At 36.5% G+C, this 27,175-nt stretch overlaps 1 protein-coding gene across 6 annotated transcripts; it reads left to right on the top strand.

The window, feature by feature from the left end:
* Window positions 1-926: 926 nt before the first annotated feature.
* osbpl9 (oxysterol binding protein-like 9) lies at window positions 927-26,466 on the top strand (the record flags this gene model as incomplete). Of its 6 annotated transcripts, none has more annotated exons than XM_079384637.1 (24): window positions 962-1,091; window positions 2,168-2,218; window positions 3,730-3,808; window positions 9,684-9,757; window positions 14,230-14,325; window positions 14,443-14,490; window positions 15,490-15,519; window positions 15,632-15,682; window positions 16,235-16,273; window positions 18,181-18,274; window positions 18,468-18,572; window positions 20,216-20,375; window positions 20,692-20,798; window positions 21,738-21,856; window positions 21,947-22,032; window positions 22,373-22,550; window positions 22,670-22,754; window positions 22,994-23,104; window positions 23,188-23,251; window positions 23,354-23,494; window positions 23,675-23,753; window positions 23,832-23,923; window positions 24,725-24,860; window positions 26,237-26,466. In XM_079384637.1, 24 exons carry the CDS (start codon window positions 981-983, stop codon window positions 26,309-26,311), a joined length of 2,211 nt encoding a protein of 736 aa, XP_079240763.1. In that variant the 3' UTR covers window positions 26,312-26,466. The 6 variants fall into 6 exon arrangements, with proteins under 6 accessions (XP_079240764.1, XP_079240763.1, XP_079240765.1 ...); XM_079384639.1 differs by having other exon boundaries at window positions 992-1,572; XM_079384640.1 differs by having other exon boundaries at window positions 1,039-1,048.
* Window positions 26,467-27,175: the final 709 nt, after the last annotated feature.

Genomic DNA, 27,175 nt, shown 5'->3' on the forward strand with positions numbered 1-27,175 from the left:
ACGTTTGAGTTTGAGATATAATGTATATTATATAGTGATATAATGACCACTAGAGAGCAATATAGATCAGTAAATGAGTGTCTATGGCACAGACTCTTCTACAGTAGTCTACATTTGAAGTGGATCAAAACCTTTCATCAAACTTGTCCTAAAACCGAAAACCAAAATGCGTTCTTGCCTTAGGCTTAGGACAACTTTGATTAACTTTTTTGAGCCACTTCAAATGTTAACTATTCTATTCTATTCTATTCTATTCTATTCTATTCTATTCTATTCTATTCTATAAGGCGGGGGTTATTATAGTAAAGAAAACTAAAAACTGAAAAACTAAATAATTATTCCATAAAAACGGCATTTAGAAATAAAATACACAATAAAAACCGCTTATTTTATTTTAGCTGTCAGTGCAACTTGATATACTACAATATATTTTTTTTACAAAGACACATTTTTAAAACGAATAAAAATGACAAAACATAGCAAAACTAAATTTTTTAAATGAAAATAAAAAAAACACGAATTCAATATATTAATGAAACCTATAATATATTAATATGTGCACAGACAAATAATTGTCAGCCTTTTCACTAAAAAAGACTATATATTCAAAAACAAAAACTGATTTTATAAACAAAAATAACAAGACTACCCAAGCATCTATAACACATTCAGCTGCATATATCATGTAAGATATCACAACTATGTTATTTTTAGACAGTAGGCTATTTCTTCCAAAATCTCCAGAGTTTCCAATTTATTACATTTCTGAACATATGCGTATATGCATAGCCTAGTTGGGAGTTCATTCTCTTTGACTTTCACCATGCCATCTTGCACATATGTAAGATTGAAGTTATTATTACTTCCAGAGCCAGAAGTCATCCTTCTATAAAGCAAGGCATAGTTCAGCACGTGACGTCAGACGCATGGTTTTTCTCGCCGCGCGCTCCTCCCCGCGAGCACTCAGGCAAAGTCTAAAAATGGCGTCCATCATGGAGGGGCCGCTGAGCAAATGGACTAACGTCATGAAGGGGTGGCAGTACCGCTGGTTCGTACTGGACTATAACGCCGGGTTGCTCTCATATTATACTGTAAGTTTTTCTTGCATGGCTACGTGATATGAGAGAGGGCTGATCGCTTAGTGGCCTGTTCCACAATCGTTTAATGTTAGGAAGGATACGAGCACTCGCAGGCCTGTCAAGAGTTGGGAATCTCAGCTGGTTGGGGCGGGGCTTAGCTCGAGTGACCGTGACTTCAGCCAATCCGGGCTTTGCTGGGGAAGCCGTTAGCCAATGAGCAGCTAGACCTGATGTGTTGCCAGCAGGAAGGCCACCTCCCTTGGAAAAAATGCTTACAGTAGTGTAGTTTAGTTTGCAAAATTTGAAGGGTGGAGGCGACCACATGTCACCGCTGTTTTGGATGCGTTAGCTGCAGGATATTAAATGTCTTAACGCACATTTATAGCTTTCAGACTTCATCCGGAAAGCTTTATAATGTTCAAACACAAGATAAATAGCTAAGCTAAGAGCTGCAGTTGCTGTCAGTAAATCATCCACAAGCTAGAGCTCTCAGGTTTGTTAATGTCTAACGTTACATATAAGCCATATAATTTTTTAGCCAGTAATTTGTTTATTGACACAGGGTTAAACAGGTAAAAATGAACTCTTATCTCTGATTATCTTGGTTTACTGTCTCGCTAATACTGCATATGATCCAACAACTGAAACTGTCAAACGGAGATGTAAATACATACATGTATACATTCACACAGAGTATACAACTAATTTTTTATTATATATATTATAATGACACGCACATATACTGTATTTATGTACTGTATACACACACATACACACACACACACACATATATATATATATATATATATATATATATATATAGAGAGAGAGAGAGAGAGAGAGTATATAGTTTTATATTAATAGCTCTGTTTTGAATGTCTCATTTCCCAGAGTACTACTATTGTGCAGATACCATTACATACCATGTGCACATACCATTTTTCTACTGTATGATACAAAATACAAATTGGTTACATGTATGATCTTAGACCCAACATTTTCTTCAGCAAAGTGAGACTTGAATGTATTCCAGCCCTGTGTTGGTGGTTTGATAAAATCCTTCTTTAACACACTGTCTCTTTCTTCAGTCCAAGGATAAGATGATGCGTGGCTCTAGAAGAGGCTGTGTGCGACTTCGGGTAAGAAGCTTTCTTTATTGTTAAAGCAGGACTAAGTTGAATCTGGTCTTACTCCATTTTTTTTTTCTAGTCCATCATTTCAGTGATTAACTCATGTCTGTTCTTGTTCTGGCTATTATTCTTGTTTAATTATGCTATTAAGTGAACCCTAGCTGCTGTTGAGAATCTGTCATCAGGATATTATAGTATAGATGAAGAATTTTTAAAAAGTGACATGATTTTATGCTTTATGCATTGTATTTTAGTAGAGGTAGACTGCATGTATTAATGAGGCTAATATCTTCTCTTAGGAGTCCACTACGAGTTCAGGTCCAGGTTTGTGCAGCACTGTCAAGCATTTCAACATCAGATTTCGTAAAACATTTCTATGTGGTCCTTGCTTAGTATACAGTCAGTGATGGTGAAACAATAAAGAGCCCTTCTCAAACTGTTGCTGCAATACATTAGAAGCTCTTTGTATGGTTTAGCATTAGGATTTGTTTCCACTGTAATCATTAGACCCTCGTACAAACCCGGTTTATTCAGAGATGTGTGTCTGGTTCAGGATGTGATAGAAATGCTTCACCTATTGAATGCAATGCTGTGCAAACTCTTCACCAGCAGATGGCACACTCTTCAGTTTAATACGCAGAGGACAGTTATGAAATATGTACAAATTAAAAGCAGAGAAGAATTGTTATAATATACAGAGTAGAGTTATTTTGTTAAAGGGAGCATGGTATTGTAAGTATTTTAGTTGTAGTTAATGCTTAAATACAGCCTAAAGACAGTCAAAGTTATTATCACCAGGTTTTATGTTCATAATTTCTGTTATGCCAAAAGAATGAAGATGGATGAAGTTTCTCTGCAGTTAAATTGCAATTAAGTGTTAATTAAAGAGTTTTGTGTATCTCCTTGTATTGCATACCTTTAATTGATGACATCGTAAATAAGAAATTGAGCTCCAGATTGCCTGACAGTGAGCAGTTAATGTAAATTTAAGACAGACTTTAAAAGAGCTTAGGGCGTTGGCTTATTTTTCTCAAGGCTTAGTGTTTGAAAGCTTAGTGTTTTCCTTTAGATTTTCAGCATTTTCTTCTTCAAAACAATGGCGTGTTTTCAAAGTGCTCTGTTTAAATGTTTTATGATGTTAGAAATGATTTTAGATTTTTGAATGATCAGGATTTGCTGTGGTAGTACATTAGGTATGAAAGAGTTAATAACCTCATGTTTTTCCTCTGGCCCTGTAATACTTACTGAACGTGCTGCAGTTCTTCCCCTCACTCTCTCTCTCCGTCCTCCTTTCTCAATTTCCATCTCCTTCCCCTTTCTCTCTTTTCATTTTTTCCTCCCTTTTCTGCCTTGTTCCCCTCTCTTTCTCTTACTCCACCCATTCTCTCCCACCCCTTTCCTTCTCTCTCTCTCTCTCTCTGTCCGTAAGGGAGTGGGGCAGAGGAACAGATAAAAAGAGAGAGGGAGCGAATGACGTGTCCCTCAGTCTGAATGGCTTTTGCTGCGTTCCTTTTTTGCAGGGAGCTGTGATTGGAATCGATGACGAGGACGACAGCACTTTCACCATTACCGTGGACCAGAAGACTTTCCATTTTCAGGGTGAGGTCTCTATTCTCTTGTTCTTCTAGGGCTTTTGTCTTGTTCTTCTCCTCTCTCATCTTCTGTTCTTTGGCACCTCCTGCTGTGATGCTTTTAGCCAGTGTTTATAGCGCGGCCATCAGCCGGCTGCTCACGTGTACCTGGTCTGTCTGTCTTGCTCACGCTCTCTCTCTCTCGCTCTCTCTCTCTCTCTCTCTCTCTCTATACTGCTCATCCCTCCTCTCCTCTTTCCACTCTGTTTATTTTTGCTCTTGCTTACTCATTCTCCCCCACATGCTCTTTCTCATTTTGATTTTAAAGAGGATTATGACGTTAGTAACATTCAGCATTCTAATGCAAACACGACTCACTCGCATCAGTTGCGCGCAGACAATCTAAACATGCATTAGGCCTGGTGCATTTGTCTGGCTTATCTCTTGCGACCACTGACTGGGACGATCTGCAGATTTCATAGTTTTGTGAATTGAGATCAGAGGCTCTCGGATTTTCTCCAGGATCCGTGTTGAATTTCTACTAGGAATTTCCTCGGAGCTGGAAGAACTCTTCGAGAAACGGAGTAGAACAGACAGTCTCACCGCAGAGTTACGCAAGGCTGCTGGCTGCTGAGCTCCAGGTTTTTAGCCTCTAGCCTCCACCTTCTCTCACTGGCTCATCTATCCTCCTCCACCCCCCCTGGCATCCGCCCTGCCGGGGGTGCGTTCACACTCCCCATGCCCTCATCCACTGCTATGTTCCGACACTGTATGCTGTGGCTTTACAGTAAGAAGGGTAAGGTCACGCTCAGCTGGGACTCGTCTGATTGCGTCTTCTGCCGTGACCGTTTATCATTGCGGTTTGCATTAATGATTAGTTTCAACCATGCTTTGTTTTTATTTACACTTGAAGTTGGCTGGTTGTGTTGGCTTTATTCTTTCTCTAAGAGTTACAGGTTTTGAAAATACGCACTTGGTGGCACTATGTTGAGTATGTTAAGATTGTGGCTTTTATATTTATCAGTGATAGTTTTAGGCTCATTCCATCCTGTGATAAGTCTTCCATGCATATATTGAAGGAAGATTTTTTAACTTTATTAATTTTCACTTTCATTCATTGCCGACATTCTTTGGTATCGTGTGACAGTTGTGCCGTGGTATGCCAATCCAAACCTCTTTTAAAAAACAAAAACAAAAAACAAACCCAACCTGCCGTGTCAGATTTCCTGATGTGCGTTTGCATGTGTGTATTTCAGTGAGTGTGAGTGTGGAGCTCAGGCTTCGGTTTCAACAATCTTTTCATACTATCCACCTCTTGAGATCCTCAGGGACTCATCCTATCAGTTCTCATATCTCATAGCAGCAGGAGCCATTTACCCCACAGCGGAAATGGTTTTGTGCCTCCTGATCTCTCAATGGACCGGAATTGCAGCACAATTTGCTTGCATCTTTGTTATTTTTAGAGTATTTAGCGTTACATAGTGCCATATTGGGTTCAGAATGGTTTATTTTGAGAATATAAGATACTTCTTTTGAACGGTAGTGTGTAATCAAATTTCTTGGTTATTTTTGTTATTGATTATAAACAATTATTATAAAAGATGCTGCATTTGTATGATCTTCTACGGTTTCCATTGGTGTTGTTGCAAATGGCTTTTATTCGAACAGATTACCAGTTTTTTGCATGTCGGTCTATTAATCGATGATGATATCAACAAATTCATGGAATCATCGATTTGAGATTTAATTGTAACATCTTAATGCTGTATCATACAAATCCAGCATCTTTTATATGGCTTTGAAATGCTAAAACCTTAATAACATTGTTCTGATTTTGCAGTGTTTGTGGTCAGTGCACGGTGGGGTGATTTATAAAGTGAGATGTGTTCGGGTTAAACCTAAGCAAAACTGTGCTTTGTTTTTCTTGTTTCAACATGAAACCTCATCAGGATTATAGCAGGCTGCCCACTGAGCTAAAACCAAACAACGTGCTGTTAAGATGTTACAGTGTAGAAACAACACAACCTTGCTCTAGAAATGCTCTTGCTAAATGATAATATAGTGTAATAAACACTCGCAGGACAGTAAATGTAACCATGTGAATGTAAGAATATAGTTAACCTCCCCATTCAGCAAGATACATTTGAGAATTAGATGAGTTTGACCGATCAAGACGGGTATATATGGAGAGGTTCGCACAATGTCGGCCGCAGAGATGGCTCAGAGGAACTGTACTTGCTATTTAGAGGACCATCCATAATTCATAATAATCTTCTGTGGCCCAATATCAGCCCGGCCTGAAAGCTCCTTTATTTTCTAAAAGCCTCTACCTGTCTTCCTCTCAGACACTTGACTGCAAAAAAAGCAGTTAAAAGCTTCCAGTGTCCGACACTGAGCTCCTGCTGGCAGTGGATCAACATTCACATTCATGCTCCAGAGGGGAAAGAAATAACAGAGAAGGAGAAAAGACGTGGAACGGTTGCATAGAGGAAGAGTGAGCTACTGGTGTGTGCTTTTCTCTCTGTCGTCAAACTCTCATGTTTCTGCAGGACAGAGCTGGCAGTGGAAAGATGCAGGGAGTCCCATGGAAGCTGCAGTGAGTTTAGGAGAGACTGCAGGAGAGCACACACACACACACACACACACGTGTGCTCTCTTCCAAAACCTACTGAGCTAAGCAGCATTTTAAAGCTCTTTCCTGATACAAAGGCTGTTCCAAACTATAGATATAAGGCAGCTCACTATATTTTCTGGACAGATGGACACACACCAGGGATGCACAATAAATCTGTACCATATCAGTTTTTTTTATCTAATTATATTTCCCTTATTTTTACATTTTAAATTACATTTTCCATCATCGAATGGTCACTTAAATTATTTTGTTTAAAATACTAATTATTTAAGTCATAATATGTCAAAAGCAAGTCTTAAAATGAATGTTCATTTTTAATACTGTACATTATAATCTTGTGATGACTAACAGTTTTGATAAATTTTTTAAAATTATTTTAGTATTTATTTTATTTGGAGTCGGTAGGCTTTTGTTTTTTGTAATTAAAATTTAGAAACGAATGCTATTCTGCCAAGATGCATTCAATTGATCAGAAATTACAGTAAAGGCTATTACATTGTTACAAAAGATTTCCGTTTTCAGCGATAAGAAAAATGAGCACCAAATCAGCATAAAATTATTTTTGGAGGATCGTGTGACAATGAAGACTGGAGTAATGGCTGCTAAACATTCCGCAGAAAATTTCATATTTTTTCACAATATTAATGTTTTTACTGTATTTTTGATCAAATAAATGTAGCCCTGTTGAGCATAATAGACGTTCTTCAAAAATAAACTTTCTAAAAAAAAAATCTTAACGACCACAAACCTTTGAATGGTAGTACTTAATTTCTAGTGATTATCGTCAATTTGATTTCACAGATACTATTTAAACTAAACTGAGCTAGACAATGACATCTCTGAACTCAATAATGAAATGCCTTAACTGAAAATTGAGTGTTTAATCTTATTTGTATACATTACTGACACGCTATCCTCCAACTTGATACTGTTAAGTGCTTTGACACAATCTGTATTGTTAAAAGCGCTATATAAATAAAGGTGACTTGACTTTACTTGACTAGTGTATATAATTTTAATATCAATGTAAATAATTAGTTGCTTATTTGTGTCAGCCAGATTTTTTTTAAATATCACTTCACCCCTAACACATTCTTTTGTCTCCTCCGACTGTTACTGTTTGCTTCACCATCCTTTAACATCTTGAAGTAGCTTAGTGGCAAGTCTGGTGAAAACACCCTGCTATGTGACAGCAGCTGCTAGTGTGTTGCAGAAATGTCTTTCACGTTCACTAGGTTTAAAAGGACTTTTTGAGAGCTGGAGTTTCTCTCTTTCTCTTGCATACTGCTGGGGTGTCGTTAGAAGGGCACATTGCCCTCGTTCCACGCTGAAGTCCGCCATTGCTCTCCAGAGACACACTCCACCTTTCTTTCAGTATATAGGGTAGTGATGGGGAGGAGTGCAAAATAGGTAGTAAAATAAGTTAGCGCTCACGCATTTGCTCAAAGAACATTCAGTTCAAGTAGACAGCAATTTTAGTGTCCATTTCTTTGATGATATTTGCATTACATTGTTTATAATTTAAATTATATTATTAAATATATTATAAATGTATGACTTATTGCTATTATTATTAATAATAATAATGAAAATATTTTTGATTTCATATTGTACTCAGGGTTTTGCTGTTGCTGCAGTCTTTAGGTCAATGTTAGTTTGTCCTCGTTGCCAAATAACGGACAAGTGCAGTGTTTTGTAATCAACTCTACTACCGCACCTTGTGAAATGTCATTGGCTAGCAAGTGGAGGTAGCCTGTCTTCATGCGTCATGTGATCTCTGCTCCGGTGCCAGTAACGCAGGGAGGGACCATGTTTGTTTTGGACGGTGACTTACACGGATCTGGGACATTGATTTCAAGCATGTTCCATAGATGTGGGATGGCTTTGGTGGTTCTGTGCGAACGCTGACGCTGCTGCATTTTATCAGCAGGTAAAGAGGATTACAAGTTCTTTTCTTGAAGATATTAAATCAGTTGTGTTTTTGTTATTTCTGGTTAATGTGTATTGATTATTAACTGATTCTGTGTATGTATAATGTTGCTGTATCTCAAGGTTGTTCTATCATCTATAAGGTCACCTCAACATGCAGTCATTGAGTTATTCAGCTGTTTTTGAATTTGTTACAGAAATGGTAATTGAATGTGTCAGATCTTTTTTGTGCTTCTGAAAGCTCTTAGATTTTCTGCTGAGCTTTGCACCTTCATCCATTGAAGTGTCAGCTATATGTTATGTTTGGAGTGCTGTTTCTCATCAGTTCCCATAGGAAATAATTAAATGCATGACTGATGGCTATTTGTGAAAGAGATGAAGACTTAGACTAATATCTATACATTTTATGAGCTTCTTAGGCCAAACATCAAATCAAATGAAGCCTTAGAGGTTTGATTCGCCCCTTGTTGTGAACTACATATAGTACTACTGATGATTTACCTCATGTCATTTGATGCTTTAGGATTTTCTTTTTTTCTGTGGAGCCCAAAAATAGATGTTTTGAGGAATGCTCATGCTTCTCTTTTACATACAGTGAAAGTGGATGGTGAACGGTGGCTCTAAAGCTCAAAAAAGCACCATAAAAGTGGTCTGTACAGCTTTTGCTCTATATTTTAAGTTCATCATGAAAATCAAACAGAAGTCATTATTTACTGAAAACCATCTCCTTCACTGAAGCTCATAAATCTTATTCTTGTGTGAGTATCAGGTTTGATTGTGTGTAAACGTGAACAAGAAAGTTCAATGGAATGAATCAAATCGAGCTTTGAACAACATGAGGGTGCATGGGTAAACAATGACAGAATTTTATTTCACATCAACTATCTCTTCAGGCGTACATACATTTGTTGACCTGACAGTTAGAAACTCCTACTTGTATTTTATGCTGTAGGCTTTATAGTTTTATGCTTGATTTATAGATCTTTTGAAGCGCAGAAGCTGTTTTTAGTTACACCTTGGCTTTTCTGAAATTTCATCCCTCTTTTCTACAGGAAACTCTGTCATGAGTGTTATTTACCGTTCGTATTTACACAAGGGCAGAGGCTTTCATTTGTGTGTGTTCCTGTTTAACTTAAGCCACAACCCTGTCGTGTCTTCGTGAAACTCTGCCTGTTTTCATTAAGGAAAACTGGATAGGACAATAGAGCTGTAGTTACCACTGTCACCCTTACAGTTCCACGGCAGGGTCATTCTCCACTCTCCATTTCACATGCCGTGTGTTTGCAATCCGCCTGCTTATTACTAATGGATGTGTTTTTGGATGTCCCCCCACCCCCAGCCCGTGACGCAGACGAGCGGGAGAAGTGGATTCATGCCTTAGAGGGGACGATTCTTCGCCACACCCTTCAGCGGGTAAGAGCCACATCAGTGCCACATATACCACATTTATGATCTCAGGGAGGTGAAAAATAAAATATGCTTAAAGACCTCGTGATTTTTTTTTTTTTTTTTTTTACGTATTTTTTGAGGTTGTCAATGTGCTATATGCTGTACTCCTAAAATGTACATGTACCTAAAATGTATAGTAAAAGTTATTTATTTCAATTCTAACTAGGTGGCTACAATTTATTCATTTTGTCTTTTATTATTGTCCAAGGTGTAATCCATTGAGTTGCTCAAGATTGTATTATAAAATTATTTATTTATTTATTTATTTATTTATTTATTAATATGTGCCACACTTTCTATTTCAATGGAAAATACCTCAACACAGAAAAGAAAATGGCATTTATCAAACCTTTTCAAATCTTTTGTGATGGCAAAGTCAGTTTAAGAAATGTTATTTTCCTAAAATAGAGAAATGTGTCTTCCATTCCATGTGGCTATCATTAGGAAAGTATAATGTGTTTTTAATTAGAGCTTGTGTAAGATTTGCTTTTTTAATGATCTAAAAACTACAAAAAAAGGCCTGAAGAGGAGCTCTGAGGGAATTGAATGCATTAAACATGCCCACCTGCTCCATACCAAAGGAGGAAACCAGGACAGGCCAAAAAAAGCATGCAGCTTTATAGTTGTTGTTTTTTCCCCATCTTGTAAATAATGCAATAATGTAAATAAAATAGTTTTTGAAGCTTATTTTCTTCCCCTCCTCCTGTCCTCTCAAAGATCTCTCTGTTCCTTCTCTACCTTAGCTCTGTGTCTTTAAAAAACAAAACAAAAAAAAAACTGCTGACTTGTAACTGCATGTACCTGAGTGTGCGCAGCTATCCGGTCACATGATCTCTGGCAGCCAATCACAGCTTTGCTTATTCAGCCAGGCACTACTGTGCAGCAGATGACAGATCCAATCACAGCACTCTATTTTGTTTCCTACAGTCTGTAAAGCTTATGCTACTTCGACTTCTTTTTTTTTTCTTTTGAGGAAGTCTACTCTTCCTGGTCAAGAGTGGTTTATAGAATGGCTCTGAATCAGCCAGCAAGCCAATAGGTATTTGTTCACCTTATTCTCCCCTCCTTTAGAGGGAGAACTTACAGGAAAGGGTGTGCGGACTAATACTGAAAGTGTTTCTGTGAGTGAGAGTCAGATTTGTGGAGGCATGTCCTGCAGTGGCAAGGGTCGAGTGAGTATCTTTGTTTTGTTGTGATTTACTGATGCATTAAATCATGCTGTGTGTGTGTGTGTGTGTGTGTGTGTGTGAGTGTGGACAGGTAGAGGTGGGTGTGTGAATGTGTGTTGACGAAGGTAGGAAAGCATTTTCTTGTGCAAATACAGAGAGGATGGGAAGGTTACTTTTCTACTAACTTGAGATTTGCAATCTCAGCCACATCATGTGTGTATGGTCTGTGCTGACATAATACAGCACATGACTTGGAGTCAGACTTGTGTGTTTGCCTTTCAAATGTGTCACTGGTGGGTTTGTCTCCTAAAAAGACACAACGATAGCCAATACACCCCAAGTGGTTTTGTTGATTCACGCTAAAATATTCCTTGCAGTGGTTGGATGTTTTCTGCTATGAGTCAGACTGAAAGAGTGAGTCAATGGGAACAGCTTCCTGTCTGGACAATTTGTGTGTTCAGGTGTGTGTTAACAGCTACCATGTAGTTCTCAGCGTGCCGCAGCTTTCCCCTGCCAGGCACAGGATAAAATAATTATGTAATGCTCTTTTGGGGGTCGCAAATGCTTGTTAAGAGGTATTTTGGCAGTTTGTTCATGCCAAAATAGCAGATCTGGTTGCTGGGAGGTGAAATGTTTATGGTGCCTGTAGGACATGACCAGGCATACTTAACTAGAGAATTGTGGGTCAATTCCCAGGGAATATGTATTTCAATAAAAGTGCATGCCAGATATATTAACATTATATTAGCAGTTAAATCACAAATCTGATTGTCCCTTAACCAGAAATTGTCCCTTATATTATGTTGATTTTTGAGTTGTCGTAAATACGAGTTACAATTATTATTTTTCTGGAGATTGTGCGGCTTATTTCATTTGTTAACACATTTCAAGTCAGTTTCTGAACTACCCTCTGAGGTTATTTATGTGCTTATTGGGCGGTTATACCCTTCTTCTGTTTAAAATAGAATGAATAAAATAAAGAATAGTTACAATACTGTTTGTAATTTTCACAGTTCTTGAAAAAAAAAAATGGTTTCAAATAATAGTTTAAAAGTCATCTGTTCTCATATTTCTATTTTGTTTTACAGTATTATTGTTAAAGATTTTTTAATATAAACGTTTTATCATTGATTAAATTGAAAGATTCTTTATGATTTTTATTAGTACTATTGTTGTTACTTGTATGTTTTTGCTTCTTCAGAAAATGTATTATTGTAAATTATGTATTGAAATGATTCTGTTAATGTTGCCATGAATATAGCCATTGCACATAAATAAATAACTATATAAATAAATCCACCATAACGATCATACCTAGACTTTTACCATAAAACATTGTTAAATATATTTTGGCTAAATGTTATGGTCACACAGAAGAGCAGAGGATGCATAACTGTTAGGATGCTAGTTTGCCAGAAACATACTTCACTATTAAAAAAGGTACGTAAAAGCAATGCTTGGCATGAATGCTTGGCAAGGTAAGCGGTCTGTTGAACATACTTTACCTGCGTTCTTGCATTATTGTTATGCTAACAAACCCTTAACATATATAAAAAATACCTTCCATTTATTTTGATGTGCTGCTATGCCAACAGTTTAGAAGTACATGATTTTGTATCCACTAAACTATTGCAATGAGTATAGTTGGCTTGAAAGAGAAAACTGACCATCTGCCTGATATAGTGGCTCTTGTGGCAATGCTTAGAATGTTACATACATTTGCAAATTGGGTTATGAGTTGTTACAATGTTTCAGGCTTTCATTCCAGCTGTTAACTGCCTTCATTGTTTAGGGAGTTTGTTTTAGAAGGACTGAGTGCTTTGTAAAAGCATTCCTATAAGATGTCAGAAGTACAAATAACCTGTAGATTAGTACAATCAGGCCATGCCTTTAGAGTGGAGCTTGAACTTTAGTTTAATTTAAAAGCAGCAAATCTCTCATATCTTTTATTGTGCGTCTACATACATGTGTTCACAGTCGCCTCAATGAATCACACGGTTTCATGCTGATATTCCACTTAACCTTTGATTTCTGAATGGATTTGCTCTTTGACCTATTTTTATAATGTTAACCGTTTTGACCAACAGTTAGCTGCCCATGGCTTTTCTTCATTTGCCCATGCAGTTCAGTTTTGCCAATCTCCACCGTGAGGTCTTTCATGAGGTCCGGCAAGATCCAAAACTCGCAACAGTGGCCCCCAGACCAGGGAGTACCTCTCTTATTAAGGCTACTGCCAACATTGCCTGTGCTATCTAAACTTCACTCCTCAAAACCACCTGGGCTAGCCGCTATTAGCTTTAGTGTTTATTCTGATAGTTTAACTAAGAGGTCTGGAATAACTTAAGGTTGTATTTGTGGTTATGCTGCATATAAAAGAAGGAACTGTGGTTTGCCTTTCTTAAGGTTACAAGTAATAATATTTTAACATCTTGTTCTAGTTATAGGAAGCTGTTTTAAGGTTTTAGTGAATTCGCTTGTGTAATTCTCCGAATTTGAGTGTGTTATGAGTTTAGGGAAGACATCACTCCTCATAAGAGAAGTGTCATAACATAAAGCATGTGCTGTAAAAGTAGTTATTTGTTTGTGTGATAAATAAAATGAGCATATATTCTATTGACAGTTTGTTTATTTATTACATTTTTTCTTATATTTTTATTTATTTAAAAATGTAGCCTATTTTTAAAATGTCTAATTTAGTTAGTTGGCAAGTAAAGCTGAAATGAATCCATGAAAATTGTTGGTTAATTTTATGTTATGATGATCAACATTAAAGTCCAGGTCTGCATTATATCAGTCATGACAAGTCTGTTGATCATTTTAAACAACTGAAGTATTTTTTGTTTCCCTTTTTTTCAACCTAGTATTGTTTGACTCGGTTACATAGAAAGGCTCAGAAATATTATAACACAAGATAATGATCACCTGGCCTCGCCTGGCCTCGTGTCCTAGAAACAAACCCTATTCGTTGCAGTGTTTGATGTGCATTGGAAGACTTTTTTTTTTTTTTCCTTCAATAACCAGTCACAGCCTGTACCCTTTATTCTACAGTTCAGTTCAGTGTCAGTCCCTCTCATGATCTGATCTCTGTTTATGCCTGTTGTCTAATTCTGTAATTCAGTTAAAGCTGTTAGAGAGAAATGTGAACAGGCAGAGGGCAGTTCTGCTCAGTTCCTCTCGAAAGCAGAACATGACTGAGCTTAGGACACCATGAAAGCTTTTATACGCTGTAGAAGGACTGAAACTGATCCCTCTCACTTTCAATTGCAGGAGACAGAAACAGGATTCGTTCCCAGCGTTCAGGACTTCGACAAGAAGCTAGCTGAAGCTGATGCGTATTTGCAGATTTTGATTGACCAGTTAAAAGTAAGGCTTTTTTATCATAGGACCTCATTGTGACTCAAAATTGCCTTGTGTTTTGAGTTGAAATATCATTTTTCTCATACATTGCTGTTTAATTCCTGCTTTTGTTGCATCCTATAGCTCTTCGATGAAAAGATTAAAGACTGCAAGGAAGATGAGTCGCGCAGAGTAAGACATGATCATTTTTATTTGTCACCAGAGGTGCATTGTCTATCAGTCTATCTTTCTGCCAGGCACAGTATATGGCAGAGACAGTCCACTTTTATTACAATAACTGTGAGTAACAGGAACACCCAATATGGCATCTCTATTGAAGGACATCCCACCTTCCAAATAAAAGCCAGAGTAAAGGCATGCCTGATCAAAATGCAGTGCATTATTATGATATCTTGTTTTAGATGGCAAGTTAAATTGTTACTTGTTAACTGGAAATGCTAAGAAAGGTTTGCCCATTTTCAGGCAATATATTATGAAGTTTAAAAGACATTAATATATTTTCATGATTAAGCGTAAATGGTAACACTTTACAATAAAGTGTCATTTTTTAACATTAGGTAATGTATTAACTAACATGAATGAACAATACATTTATTACACTATTTATTCATGTTTGTTAATGTTAGTTAATAAAAATACACTTGTTCATTGTTCATGTTAGTTCACAGTGCATTAACTAATGTTAACAACCACAACTTGTGATTTTAATAATGCATTAGTAAATGCTGAAATTAACATTAACTAAGATTAATAAATGCTTTAGAAATGTGTTTCATTCTTAGTTCATATTGACTTATCTAGTTTACTAATGTTAACTAATAAACCTTATTGTAAAGTGTTACCGAATAAATAAATCAAGATATTTGCTATATTTTCTAATGAGGCACTAAATGATTGTAAATTGACTGGAAGATGGAAGGGGTGGGGAGGTCTGTGAGCTCTCATAAAATGAAAATGTTTTGAAGTGACCAAATTTGAAGCCAAGATTTTAAAGAGAGTCACAGTTTAAGCCTATTTTAGGCGATGAAACTCGTGAGACATTTGGTCTCAGGTTTTCATTTCTGCTTTTTTTTAGGTTTTGTAAAGGTGCATCTTGTTTTTAATCCAAGAGCATTTCACAATTTTAACTGAAACTGTCCCTTGTCATCTTTTTCATTGTCCTATTCACAGAAAATCGAGAACCTGAAGGACACGACTTGTGTAAGAGCGTCTGCACCTTCACCCTCTTAATGCATTTTGGATCTAATTTTGGTAGTGGAATGCATTTTCATTACTTGTTTTTGTTTTTTCTGGTCTTTTTTTTGTTTTTTAGAGTATGGTAGAATCCATCAAACACTGTATCGTACTACTACAGATTGCCAAGGTAAAACTCTTGTCTCTCAAGCTCAGAATGTGTATGCACCTGTGTTTTGTCTGCCCACTGTGTTAATATTTATGTGTCTTGTGCAACCCAACCTGTAATTTTCCATAACCCTGTTAATATTTATTTTGGCCGACTTGTGAACATTCCAGCAGGTACCATATTAATGGTTTGGAGAGGTGATTCTCCTACACTAAGGCCATGTTCACACAGCAGCAGGATATAGTTGTCTGGCTTGTTTTACAGTGATAAGCATGGTTATGCTTACATTGACCTAAAATTTTGATCTTGATTGGACTTGTTTATCAAAAAACATTGTATCAAACTCCTGTAAGTCTTACTATGAATGTGGACCTATTAGTAAAAACGGTTTACAATCCCAAATACTGACTGTGTGAACATAGTCTGAGAGATTCAGTAGGTTAAAATACCTTGAGTGACAATTGTTATTGCTTTTAAATAAAAGCAGAGACCATTTGCATCTTTTTTTTGCTTACTCCCAACTGTGGAGTTGCCTTATTTCTCAATTTGTGTTTTCTTTTTTAAAATTTGAAGGATCAAAGTAACGAACAGCAACACTCAAACGGACTGATAGTAAGTTTTGACATTCCTTAGCAATGAACTAGTCTAAATCAAACGGTGCTACTGTTCTCTCTTCCACTGAAATCACATTTTCACTTCAATAAAACTGAACCAAGATGTGCATGACCTTGATCGGAGGGCTCTGCCCACCACGTCTACATCTCTCTCTCTTTTTTTTTTTTCTCTGCTTTCATTCTTTCTTACACTACGTGTCGGGTAATTCTGGGCCTATCCTTTCCTGTGGTCATGATTTTCAACAAATTTAAACCTCAATACTTCTTTCCGACATTGTGATTGAACCAAACTGCTTCAACCCTGCAAACATGAAACACGCAGCGTAATCATCGATTTTCCATTGTCATACATGCTATTAAACCATGTAGGACAAATGCATACGGATCTATTACGACGTACCCAGGGGCTCTCATTGGGTCAATAACCGTCAAGGCTAGTGCTGAAGTGACGTAATCATCAACTGCATTTAATATTTCACGCAGTCTGGTTTAGTTTGAAATTAATATTGCTAAAAACGCCAAATCTAAAATTTGTATATAATGTTTTATGCACATTATAGCAGATTTTTTTTTACATGAAATGTTGAAAATGCAAACAGTATTTAGGGACTTTAACCAAATGTTGAGTTTCTTCCTTCTGAATCTGACCTGAGTGTCTCTGCCTCTTGATTTAATCTCATTCTAGAGTTTATGTATTTACTGCAGAGCTCTAATTGCTCCAATTGGCTTTTAATTAAGAGCAGCAGCCTCTGTTGTGGTACAAAGAAACGGATTATTCAGAACAACAAGTTCTTTTGCAGAAAAGCCCCTCCAAACTCATTTCACTCACTCCCCTGCATGCCTTTTTTCCCCCTTGTGTGTTTTCAGGTAAAGTTACCTCACTGCTGTGCCCTGTGACGTCAATGTTTCACTGTGCATGCTGGGTAGAGATTATTTATCTCTCTGCCTTGCCTATTTAGTGTATGATACACAGGATTATGTGTTGATCTTGTCGTCATAATAGCCTTGGGTCTGAGTCTGTGCCGACTGACAGATGCTTGGTGTTTGGTTACCATAAGGCAGAGATTGACTCAGTGATTTTTGTATATTGAGGAAATTCAGTGTCACGGACACGGGCCACAGCTGAGAGGTTGGTCATTTGGACACAGTGTATTATAAAGCACTGAATCTGATTCACTGATTTACTTCAAATCTTTTTCTTAATTATCAAAGCATCATTGACTATTTCTGTTTCTCTGTGTGGAAAGAATGTGGACACGTAAAATGGTTAAAGACAACATAAAGTGGCAATGCATGGAATTTGCATAACATGACATGTTATTGACATATGACTATCAATTTAATGCAGCCTAGTAGATAAAACTAGTTTTACTGGTAGTGTTAATTTCATGATTTCATGTTGTCTTTAACAATAAATAACAATGTTTTACTATTTCATGAAGGAAGTCAGAGTATTGAAGTCAACTTGAGAAATTAGTATATATGTAGTATGTCTGTATTTCACTTACAAATGTTTTTTTTTATTTTTTAGCACCTTAAAGAGATAGTTCATCATTTACTCTCCCTTGTGTTGTTCAAGATCAGTGTGGAACACAGAAGGAAAAAGTGCATCCAGGCCACTCTAAAATGAAAGTTCATTATACTTTCAAAGAATGACCAATAGAAGTAAAAAGTCATACAGGTTTAGAACAACATTAGTTTAAATAATGCCCGAATTGTCATAATTGGGTGAACTATCCCTTTAAACAGTTTTAGTAACTGTATAGCACAAGTCCTTGTTTCCCCTGAAGATTTCTGTGAGAGTTTGGTTGGGCATTGAGACTGAAATCTTCAATGACAGGGTGTATTTATAATGTGTTTTCCTGTGAGAGCCGTGTTTTGTATCATGTCTGTGGTTCTCTGCAGAGCACCATAAACCCAGTGGATGGGGTATTCCAGCCTATCCCTCTCAACACCGCTGTAGTCAGTGCCATGCCAACGCAGACCACTCTACCCACAGGTGAGCTCTCTATCTCTCTCTTTCTCCATTTTATTCTTTAATAATGTTTTATATATATTTTTACACATTTTGAAGGCTTCTTGGCATTGGAAACCCTTTTTGATTTGGAAACTCAAAGGTTAGATTTGGTTTGCAAATTCTGTGTGCGTATATCAGGGCCAAGGGCATATGAAGGGGGTGTGTTCTTCCGTAGATGGAGCTCAGGTGTGTAAAATGGAACAGAGGCCTTCTTCTTTACCTGTGGGCCCTGTTGTTACGGTGATGGGCAGCCTTCAGACCCCCACTCCCAACAGCACAGGTTTGAATCAACAATGAGACAGCCATATATACATATACATATATGTATGTATATGTGACCCTGGACCACAAAACCACGGGTATATTTGTAGCAATAGCCAAGAATACATTGTGTGGGTCAAAATGATAGATTTTCCTTTTATGCCAAAAGTCATTAGGACATTAAGTAAAGATCATGTTCCATGAAGATATTTTATAAATTTCCTACCGTAAATATATCAAAACTTAATTTTTGATTAGTGATATGCTTTGCTAAGAACTTCATTTGGACAGCTTTAAAGGCGATTTTCTCAATATTTCGATTTTTTTTGCACCCTCAGATTCCAGATTTTCAAATAGTTGTATCTCGGCCAAATATTGTCCTATCCTAACAAACCATACATCAATGGAGATCTTATTTATTCAGCTTTCAGATGATGTATAAATCTCAATTTTGAACAATTTACCCTTATGACTGGTTTTGCGGTCCAGGGTCACATATTAAAATATTTCAACATTTTATAATACATATTAATTTTATAATTAATTACATATGTTTTTTATGTCTTGTATTTTCTTGTTTAATTTTATATATACATATTTGTATCAAATTTAAATGTATGTTTATATACAAATATAAAAGAAAAAAGTACATGTTAGAACATATTAATCCATTTTAAAATGTGACGTGTGTAAAATGTTACATTTTAAATCACTTTTAATATGGATTAATATTTTCGAATATTTTTTTTTTCTGTTACATTTTTATCCTATCATACGTGTGCATGTTATGTATTTGTATTTATTCTATTCATGCAGATGCTTGTATTCTAATCAGCAAATTCCCATTAGATTTAATCTAATCTTAGAATGAAGCTAAAGTGTTTTTGAAAGAAAACACTGTATTTAGGATGAAGTTAACTTACTTCTCATTCAACTAATGCTTCTTTTTAACGTGAGCAGAAGCAGTATTCCCCTAGTATTCCGCTGCAGTGGGGATGCAGGCAGAGCTGTTCTCTCTGCAGTCAGTCTGTTTTCCTCTGACTGTCATTAGTGCTGGATACAGGGCCTCAGCTCAGAGAGTCCAGCTTCTTCTGAGGCAGTGCAGGAAGAGCTGAGCTCAGCAAAAACACAGCCGATCGGTAGCACTCTGGACAGCAGTGCAGGAAACTACGCATAAAACACAGTCAAGAGCTCAAAAGTGCAGACTGTGAATCAGGGTTTCCATTTATATTCATGCTGAAAGTGCTTGCGTTGTAGGCAGGGCTGATTGAATTGGACATCTTTGAGCATTTGAACAATCTTGGTCTTATCAACACAACCAAACATAACATTTTTTAGGCTTTAGGCTGACAGCATCAAAATAATATGCATGCTTTGTCTCATGAGCCATTTTCTGTTTTGTCTTAACATTTCTGAACTACAATTATGTAAAAAATTACTAGCATTTTTAAAGAGGTTAATGTCCTTTCTAACAAACCATGCTATTTATTTGAAGCCCATATGCCAACCACTTCTGCAAAAGCACACAACCTCAACCTATATCTGAACTACAATGACTTACGGCCATGGTATTGCTTAAATGAATGTGGTTAGTCATAGTTCCTCAGCACACGTGCATTTATTCTCACATTTATTAGTTTAATTTTCTTCCTGTGGTTTTAGGGAGTGGTCCTTCAGCTCCCAGCAGCAGCGTGACTTCACCCAGTCACATGAACTTACCGCCCCACACTGTCCCTGACTTCTCCTATTCCAGCAGTGAAGACGAGTTTTACGATGCAGATGAGTTTTATCAGAGCAGCACCTCACCAAAACACTGCATAGAGTGAGTTAAACATACACACACCACACCTGAAACACAGAATAGTGTAAGTAATGTACGGAATCTATATAATTAAAACTCACTGAAGTACTGCTGCACAAGTAAATTATAGTAGCACCTGCCCACACGCACATTAACTAACACTGCATAATGTGAAAACAGTTCTGCTTAGAGATATAAACACTCCCACGCACTATTTTCTGCAAACAAAAAGAAACACACACACTGACCTAATTAAAACACACACACAAACGCTATCTTCCATTGCCACATAATTTATTCTGGAATAAGCTGTTGTGATGTTCTTGTGTCTCTGCAGTCCGAACAGAACCGCTGCTGTGAACAATGAAGACAGCACAGCCCTGAAACGGCCAGACACCAACGAGTCAATCAACTCCTCCATGTCAAACGGCACCACTGATGCAGGTACACAAAACTCACAGACAAACACACACACGCACATTTCTCAAAATGAATTAGAGCAAATACTGTGTTTGTGTTGTGTCTTCTTGCTTGGTGCTTGTGTTGAAAGTGAAGTGTGTATTTTTTTTTTTTTTTGTATTTAGAATTTAACAAACTTTTAAAAGTTTGGACACCAACAGCAAGCAAAAACTCACAAAGTGTATAATAATTAAGATTAATTAGAAGAATTAATATTTATTATAATAAATATTTATTAACAATAAATAAGATTTCTCAGTGTTTTTGAAAAAGTCTCTAATGTTCACCAATGTTGCATTTCTTTAAATACAGTAAAGACAGTAATATTGTGAAATACTGCTACTAATTTAAAATAACTGTTTTCTGTTTGAATATATTGTGATGTAAATAAATGTCATTTATTCCTATGAAGGCAAAACTGAAATTTGATTCTACAGAAATCATTCTAATATGTTGATTTGGTGCTCAATTATTAATGGTTCTTATCAATGTTGAAAACAGTTTTTGATGCTTAATATTTTCTTTAAAAAGGTGATTTCAGGATTCTTTGATTAATAGAAAGTTTAAGGAACAGCATTTATTTTATTTTTTGTAACATTATAAATGTGTTTACTGTCACATTTGAACATTTTGCATCCTTACTGAATATGTTTTTTAATCATATACATAATATTTTTTTTTTAAACCGTAGTTTCTTTAAGCAGCAAAAACTGATTAGCATTGATGGTAATAAGAAAAATCCCTTGAGCCCCAAATCACAATATTACTGATTTTACTAGATTTTTGCTCAAATAAGTGCAATCTTGGTAAGCATAAGAAACCTCTTTAAAAAACATTTAAACACATATTTATTTGTAACTTTTGGCCAGCAATATGTGTATATGTTGGTTTTAATGTTCAGTGTTTGCTGTGTGTTTTTCTCAGATCAGTTTGACAGTCATGATGAGAGAGATGACGACGGCGAGGGTGAATCTGTGGAAGAACACAAAAGTGTCATCATGCATCTGCTGTCTCAAGTGCGACTGGGAATGGATCTCACCAAGGTAAACACAAACAACCTTCTCTTATTTTTTACATTCTCACCTATTTTTTCATACAATTTCCACCTTTTAATCCATCTTTGTCATCCTCAGGTCGTCTTGCCGACATTTATCTTGGAGCGGAGGTCGTTGCTGGAAATGTATGCAGATTTCTTTGCACACCCGGATTTGTTTGTAAGGTAATGCACATCCTGTCTTTTTTATAGATCTCACAGCTGTTCTACCATATGGACTTATCATTCTTATGTCTGATTACAGCAGCGCTGTAATAATTGATGTATTTAAAAGTAGCAATGCTAGTACTAACGTGACTACATTTTTGAGTTGCCAGACAGCAACTGAGCTGTTTCCAGTGTACTGTGCAATTGGTTCCAATGTTGCAACCAAATGAGCTGAGGAAATAATTAAACGTCCTGCCAGAATATCTTTGCTCTCTGAAATAGGAGTGTGATTCATTCTAACAAGTTGATTTGTTCAAACAGTTCATTTTAATGAACTCACGATTGGCACATTTTGCAGTATTGCAGAGCAGCAGGATCCAAGGGACCGCATGGTGTATGTGGTAAAGTGGTACCTCTCAGCCTTTCACGCTGGTCGGAAAGGATCTGTGGCCAAGAAGCCCTACAACCCCATTCTGGGCGAGGTGTTCTTCTGTCACTGGGACCTGCCTTACGAAACAGAGGATCCTGCTGCTTCTGTGAGTGTGTGTTTGAAGGTCTAAAAAGCCAATGTTTGCATTATCTTAACAGATTTTATTTGTTGCCGCTCCCTGTATTATATGTTTCCTTCTCCCTCGCTCACTGTCTGTCTTTCTAGGAGTCTGTATCAGATGGGCCAGTGCCGTGTAGTAGCAAAAACAGTGTGTCTTTTGTGGCCGAGCAGGTTTCTCACCACCCACCTAGTAAGTGCTGAACTAATACTAACTTCATCCCTAACTAATTTATCATAGCCACCAGTAGAAGAAAATAGATCCAATTTACAAGTTACCACAAATGACCTGGTACTGAAAAGTACAACAAAAACAATATCTGTTTAATTAGCAACTTATTTATTAAACTCATTTAAATTTTATGTTAATGCAATAATCTGTTGTGATTTTTGGGTAAATGGACATTTTCCAACACCTTTGTCCTTTTGCAGTATCTGCGTTTTATGCTGAGTGTTTCAGCAAAAAAATCCAGTTCAACGCCCACATCTGGACGAAATCAAAGTTCCTTGGAATGTCAATTGGTGTCCATAATATTGGTCAAGGTAGTCGAGGACGTTGTTAAGTAGTGATTTAATACACATTAGTGCTATTGCAGTGCTCAACTGTCCTCTCCTGTTTCCCATAGGTTGTGTGTCTTGTCTTGAATATGACGAGCACTATATTCTTACTTTTCCCAATGGCTACGGAAGGTAAGCATTGTTCTGTTTTATCACACTGATGTATTTTAGATGTTTAGATTTCTAGAGCGGAAGTGGGCAGAGCATCCCATCCATCTCACTGTGCTCCAATAGGTCAATCCTCACTGTTCCATGGGTTGAGCTGGGTGGAGAGTGCAATATTTCCTGTTCCAAATCTGGCTACAGTGCCAATATAGTTTTCCACACCAAACCATTCTATGGAGGAAAGAAGCACAGGATAACTGCTGAGATTTTGTAAGTCAAAGTGGTACTTTCCCTTAAATTCAGTGACAGTCATAACCGCTACTGTCATGGTTTCTTTAGTTATTACAATAAATTCATGATAAGGAATTTGTATGCAAATGCATTAAGATTATTGTCATGTTTATTGAAAATATCTAATAAAATCCTCATAATATTGTCCTTTTTTATTAGTGCTCCCAATGATAAGAAGTCATTCTGCTCCATAGAGGGAGAGTGGAATGGTGTTATGTATTCTAAATTGGCTACCGGGGTAAGTTTGTACCATAGAAAACAAGAAAAGGAAGTACCTTCAAGAAAAAATGAAACAACATATTTGTCTTCTACCCAGGAAAATGCAGTATTCATTGACACAAAGAAAATTGGCATTATTAAGAAGAAAGTGCGGAAATTGGAGGACCAGTTGGAATATGAATCCAGAAGGTGTGTGGGTCTGACAAGTTGTTTTTTTTTCTCTGCTTTCTAAATGTTGACTACTTCTTGGAGCCTCTAAAACAGGATTTGCCGCAACACAAAACATCTCCAAAATCCATTTTCTCTTAAGCTATAGTGTAGATATACACACTTTTTAATCTTGGGCTTGACTCTGTGACAAGTCATGGGAAACCATCCTTAAAAACTCATTTGAATTTTGTGTGGTTAAGAATGAAGTCTAATTCTTCAGGTTCTTAAATCTAATTTGTACTACCGAATGAGGTGTCTTGTCTTCCCACTCAATCTGGGAAGGTTTGGAAAGTGATTTGGAAAATCCACATTGAAATTTCCATTAAATCTGCATATAAACAAAGTTTCTAACAGTTTTAGGCTTTTTTATAACATTGTCTAAATAAAAATAAATATTTCAGGTTCTCTCAGATGTTCTTGCTTCCATTAAGGCTCAAGAGTCTCATTCTTAAATCACGATCATCAAGTTGTACACAAACCTGTGAAGCTCATAGAGCTTGAATGCTGTTTGTATCAAAGCAAAATATGGACAAAACAAACACAGAAATTTTCAACTTAATCTCAGACATTTTTCAATTCAACATGCAAGCATTTTGACTTTTGGAACACACTGCATTTAGTTTTGTTTTCACCTGACTTATTTGCTGATCTTCAAAAGGCTTGGTTATTTTTGTGGCGGCTCCTCTGAGGACCTGCTGAAGTGATGTTTTTTTTTTCTGCTTGGGTACCTCTGTGAGATGATCTGATGCAGACCGTTGTTATTTCTCTGTCTGCTGTCAGTTTGTGGAAGGACGTGACCGTGAACCTGAAACTGAAGGACATTGATTCTGCGACGGACGCCAAACACAGGCTGGAGGAGAAACAGAGGGCGGAGGCCAGAGAAAGGAAGGAGAATGAAATGCAGTGGGAGACGAGAGTGAGTGTGCTTATGTACACACACATGTGGAGGGGAAATGTGCTGTGAGAAATAATGAGATCGAAATATGACTCTGATAAATGGTCCTTAATTGGTTCTTGTTGCTTAAAAGCAGCATGTTCTTAAACTGAATGTTACCCATGATGCACATAGCTGGATATTTAAAGTGCCCAACAGTGTTGCAAATTGATTTTCACCAAACATATTTCAGCTTTTACACAAACCAATCAACTCATGTTGAATTCAGCAATCAGACAGAACTGTATTTAATATAAAAGCATATACCATTATTTGGCAGACCCATCTGGACTTAAATGTTATTGCCAGACTGCATGAAATCTCCTGATTCTTTTCACATTTTCTAAGCTGATTTTGGGGCAAAATCTGGGAAATGGATTTAAACATTGTAAAATGTGTTCAACTCTGAAAGCATAAGTATATTAGCCAAAATATTTCATAAATGAACATTCAGTTCACATCTTGAATCATACTACTGAGCTCTATTCAAACTATGAGGCTGTTGGCCTCATTTACAGTTATGAGTTTGTCAAACGATTGATCGCGATTAATCACATCCAAAATAAAAGTTTTAATTTACATAATATATGTATGTGTGCTGTGTATATTTATTATGCATATATACAGTAAATACACACATGCATGTATATATATCAGAAAAATGTTGTTTATATATTAAATATATTTATTTATAATATAAATTATATGAATATAAATATAGACATGTAAATATTTTCAAAAGATATACTGTGTGTGTATTTATATATACATAATAAATATACACAGAACACGCACATATATTATGCAAACAAAAACTTTAATTTTGTATGCGATTAATCATTTGACAGCACTAGTTTATATATTACAAAATATTTTATATTGCAATTAATTTGGGCTGTGTTACAATGTCAGTAAAAGCTTTTAAAAGATGGATAGATTGATTTGTGACTAGAATATCAGAACAATATTTAAAATTGTGTGGTATTCTGAAATCTTTTTTTAATTATATATTTAAAAATAATGAGAAACCTTTTTAAGTATCATAATTATATATTAAGATCATATATAATATTTTTCTCACACAGAATAAATGGGTCTAAATGCATACAAATATATTATATCTGAAGGACTTTGAAGGAAGACAGAAAGATGTTGAATATGAATAGTGACATCAGATCTGAGTATTCTTTTTAGCAGGAACTATTTTGCTGAAATGTTCTCTGAAGATATCAGAGCTTACATAATGTAAAATACCTTTGATCATCTTGATTGACAGATTCACATGAATCTGATTAAATGATCTGTCTTCCTTTCAGAACAATGATTATTTAAAGAATGATTTGTTTGTTTCCCTGCAGCTGTTTCACGAGGACGGTGAATGCTGGGTCTATGACAAGCCTCTTCTGAAGCGCCTAGCATCACATCGGCACTGAGGCTGTTTCCAAAACCACAGAGTCTAGAAAACAGAACTCTCTTGCAAACCACTTTTCTTATTCAGCCTTGGAATGACAGACGAATGAACCCTTACAGCTTTGCATTTTCAAAGTTTGAACGAATGATAAGAAGAAAACACAAACTTAATCTACACAAATAAAAAAATAAAAACTCCCTGCTCACTAGTTCAACACTTCCACCTCTCTATCACCCTTTGAGGAAGAAAAAAACACCACAAACACACAGAAGACGTGATCAGAAGCCCTTTAGCATCACAGATCAAACAAGCACTCGGCAGATGAAGAACGATCCCAGCGGACGTCTCTCTTTCTCCCACTCCAGAGGGGTCGAGGTGTTTTTATCGAACAAACTCTGAAAACTACAGCGTTCTGTATCTCAGGGAAGCAGCGGACTGAGGATTGAAGGCTGTATCTTAATGTTCGAAAAGCCTTAACGGTGGAACCACAAAGTAAAGGAAAAGGAGACCTTGGTTCACATACTGCTAGCTACAGCTATTTATATATATATATATATATATATATATAGAAGATATGATATATTCTTGTTTTCCTTTTATCTTCTTTCTCTTGGGCAATAGTAACTGTTTGAATATACGTACTTGACAGCAGCCATTCCCTTTATGTTTTACTCCATCATCAGCCTTTCATGCTACAAAAGCCACAATAAGAAAATTTACCATTTACATTATGGGGCTGAAATTTGAGACCACTTTGCCATGGTTGTAATCCATTCCAATTCTGTTTTTTTTGTTGTTGTGTTTTTTATACTTTTTGGGAATGATTTGAAATGCTGTTTTGTTTTTTTATAGAATGCTGCTTGAGTGTCCACAATTTATCAACTTA

The sequence above is a fragment of the Barbus barbus genome (assembly GCF_936440315.1).
Source record: "Barbus barbus genome assembly, chromosome: 29".
Classification (NCBI taxonomy): domain Eukaryota; kingdom Metazoa; phylum Chordata; class Actinopteri; order Cypriniformes; family Cyprinidae; genus Barbus; species Barbus barbus.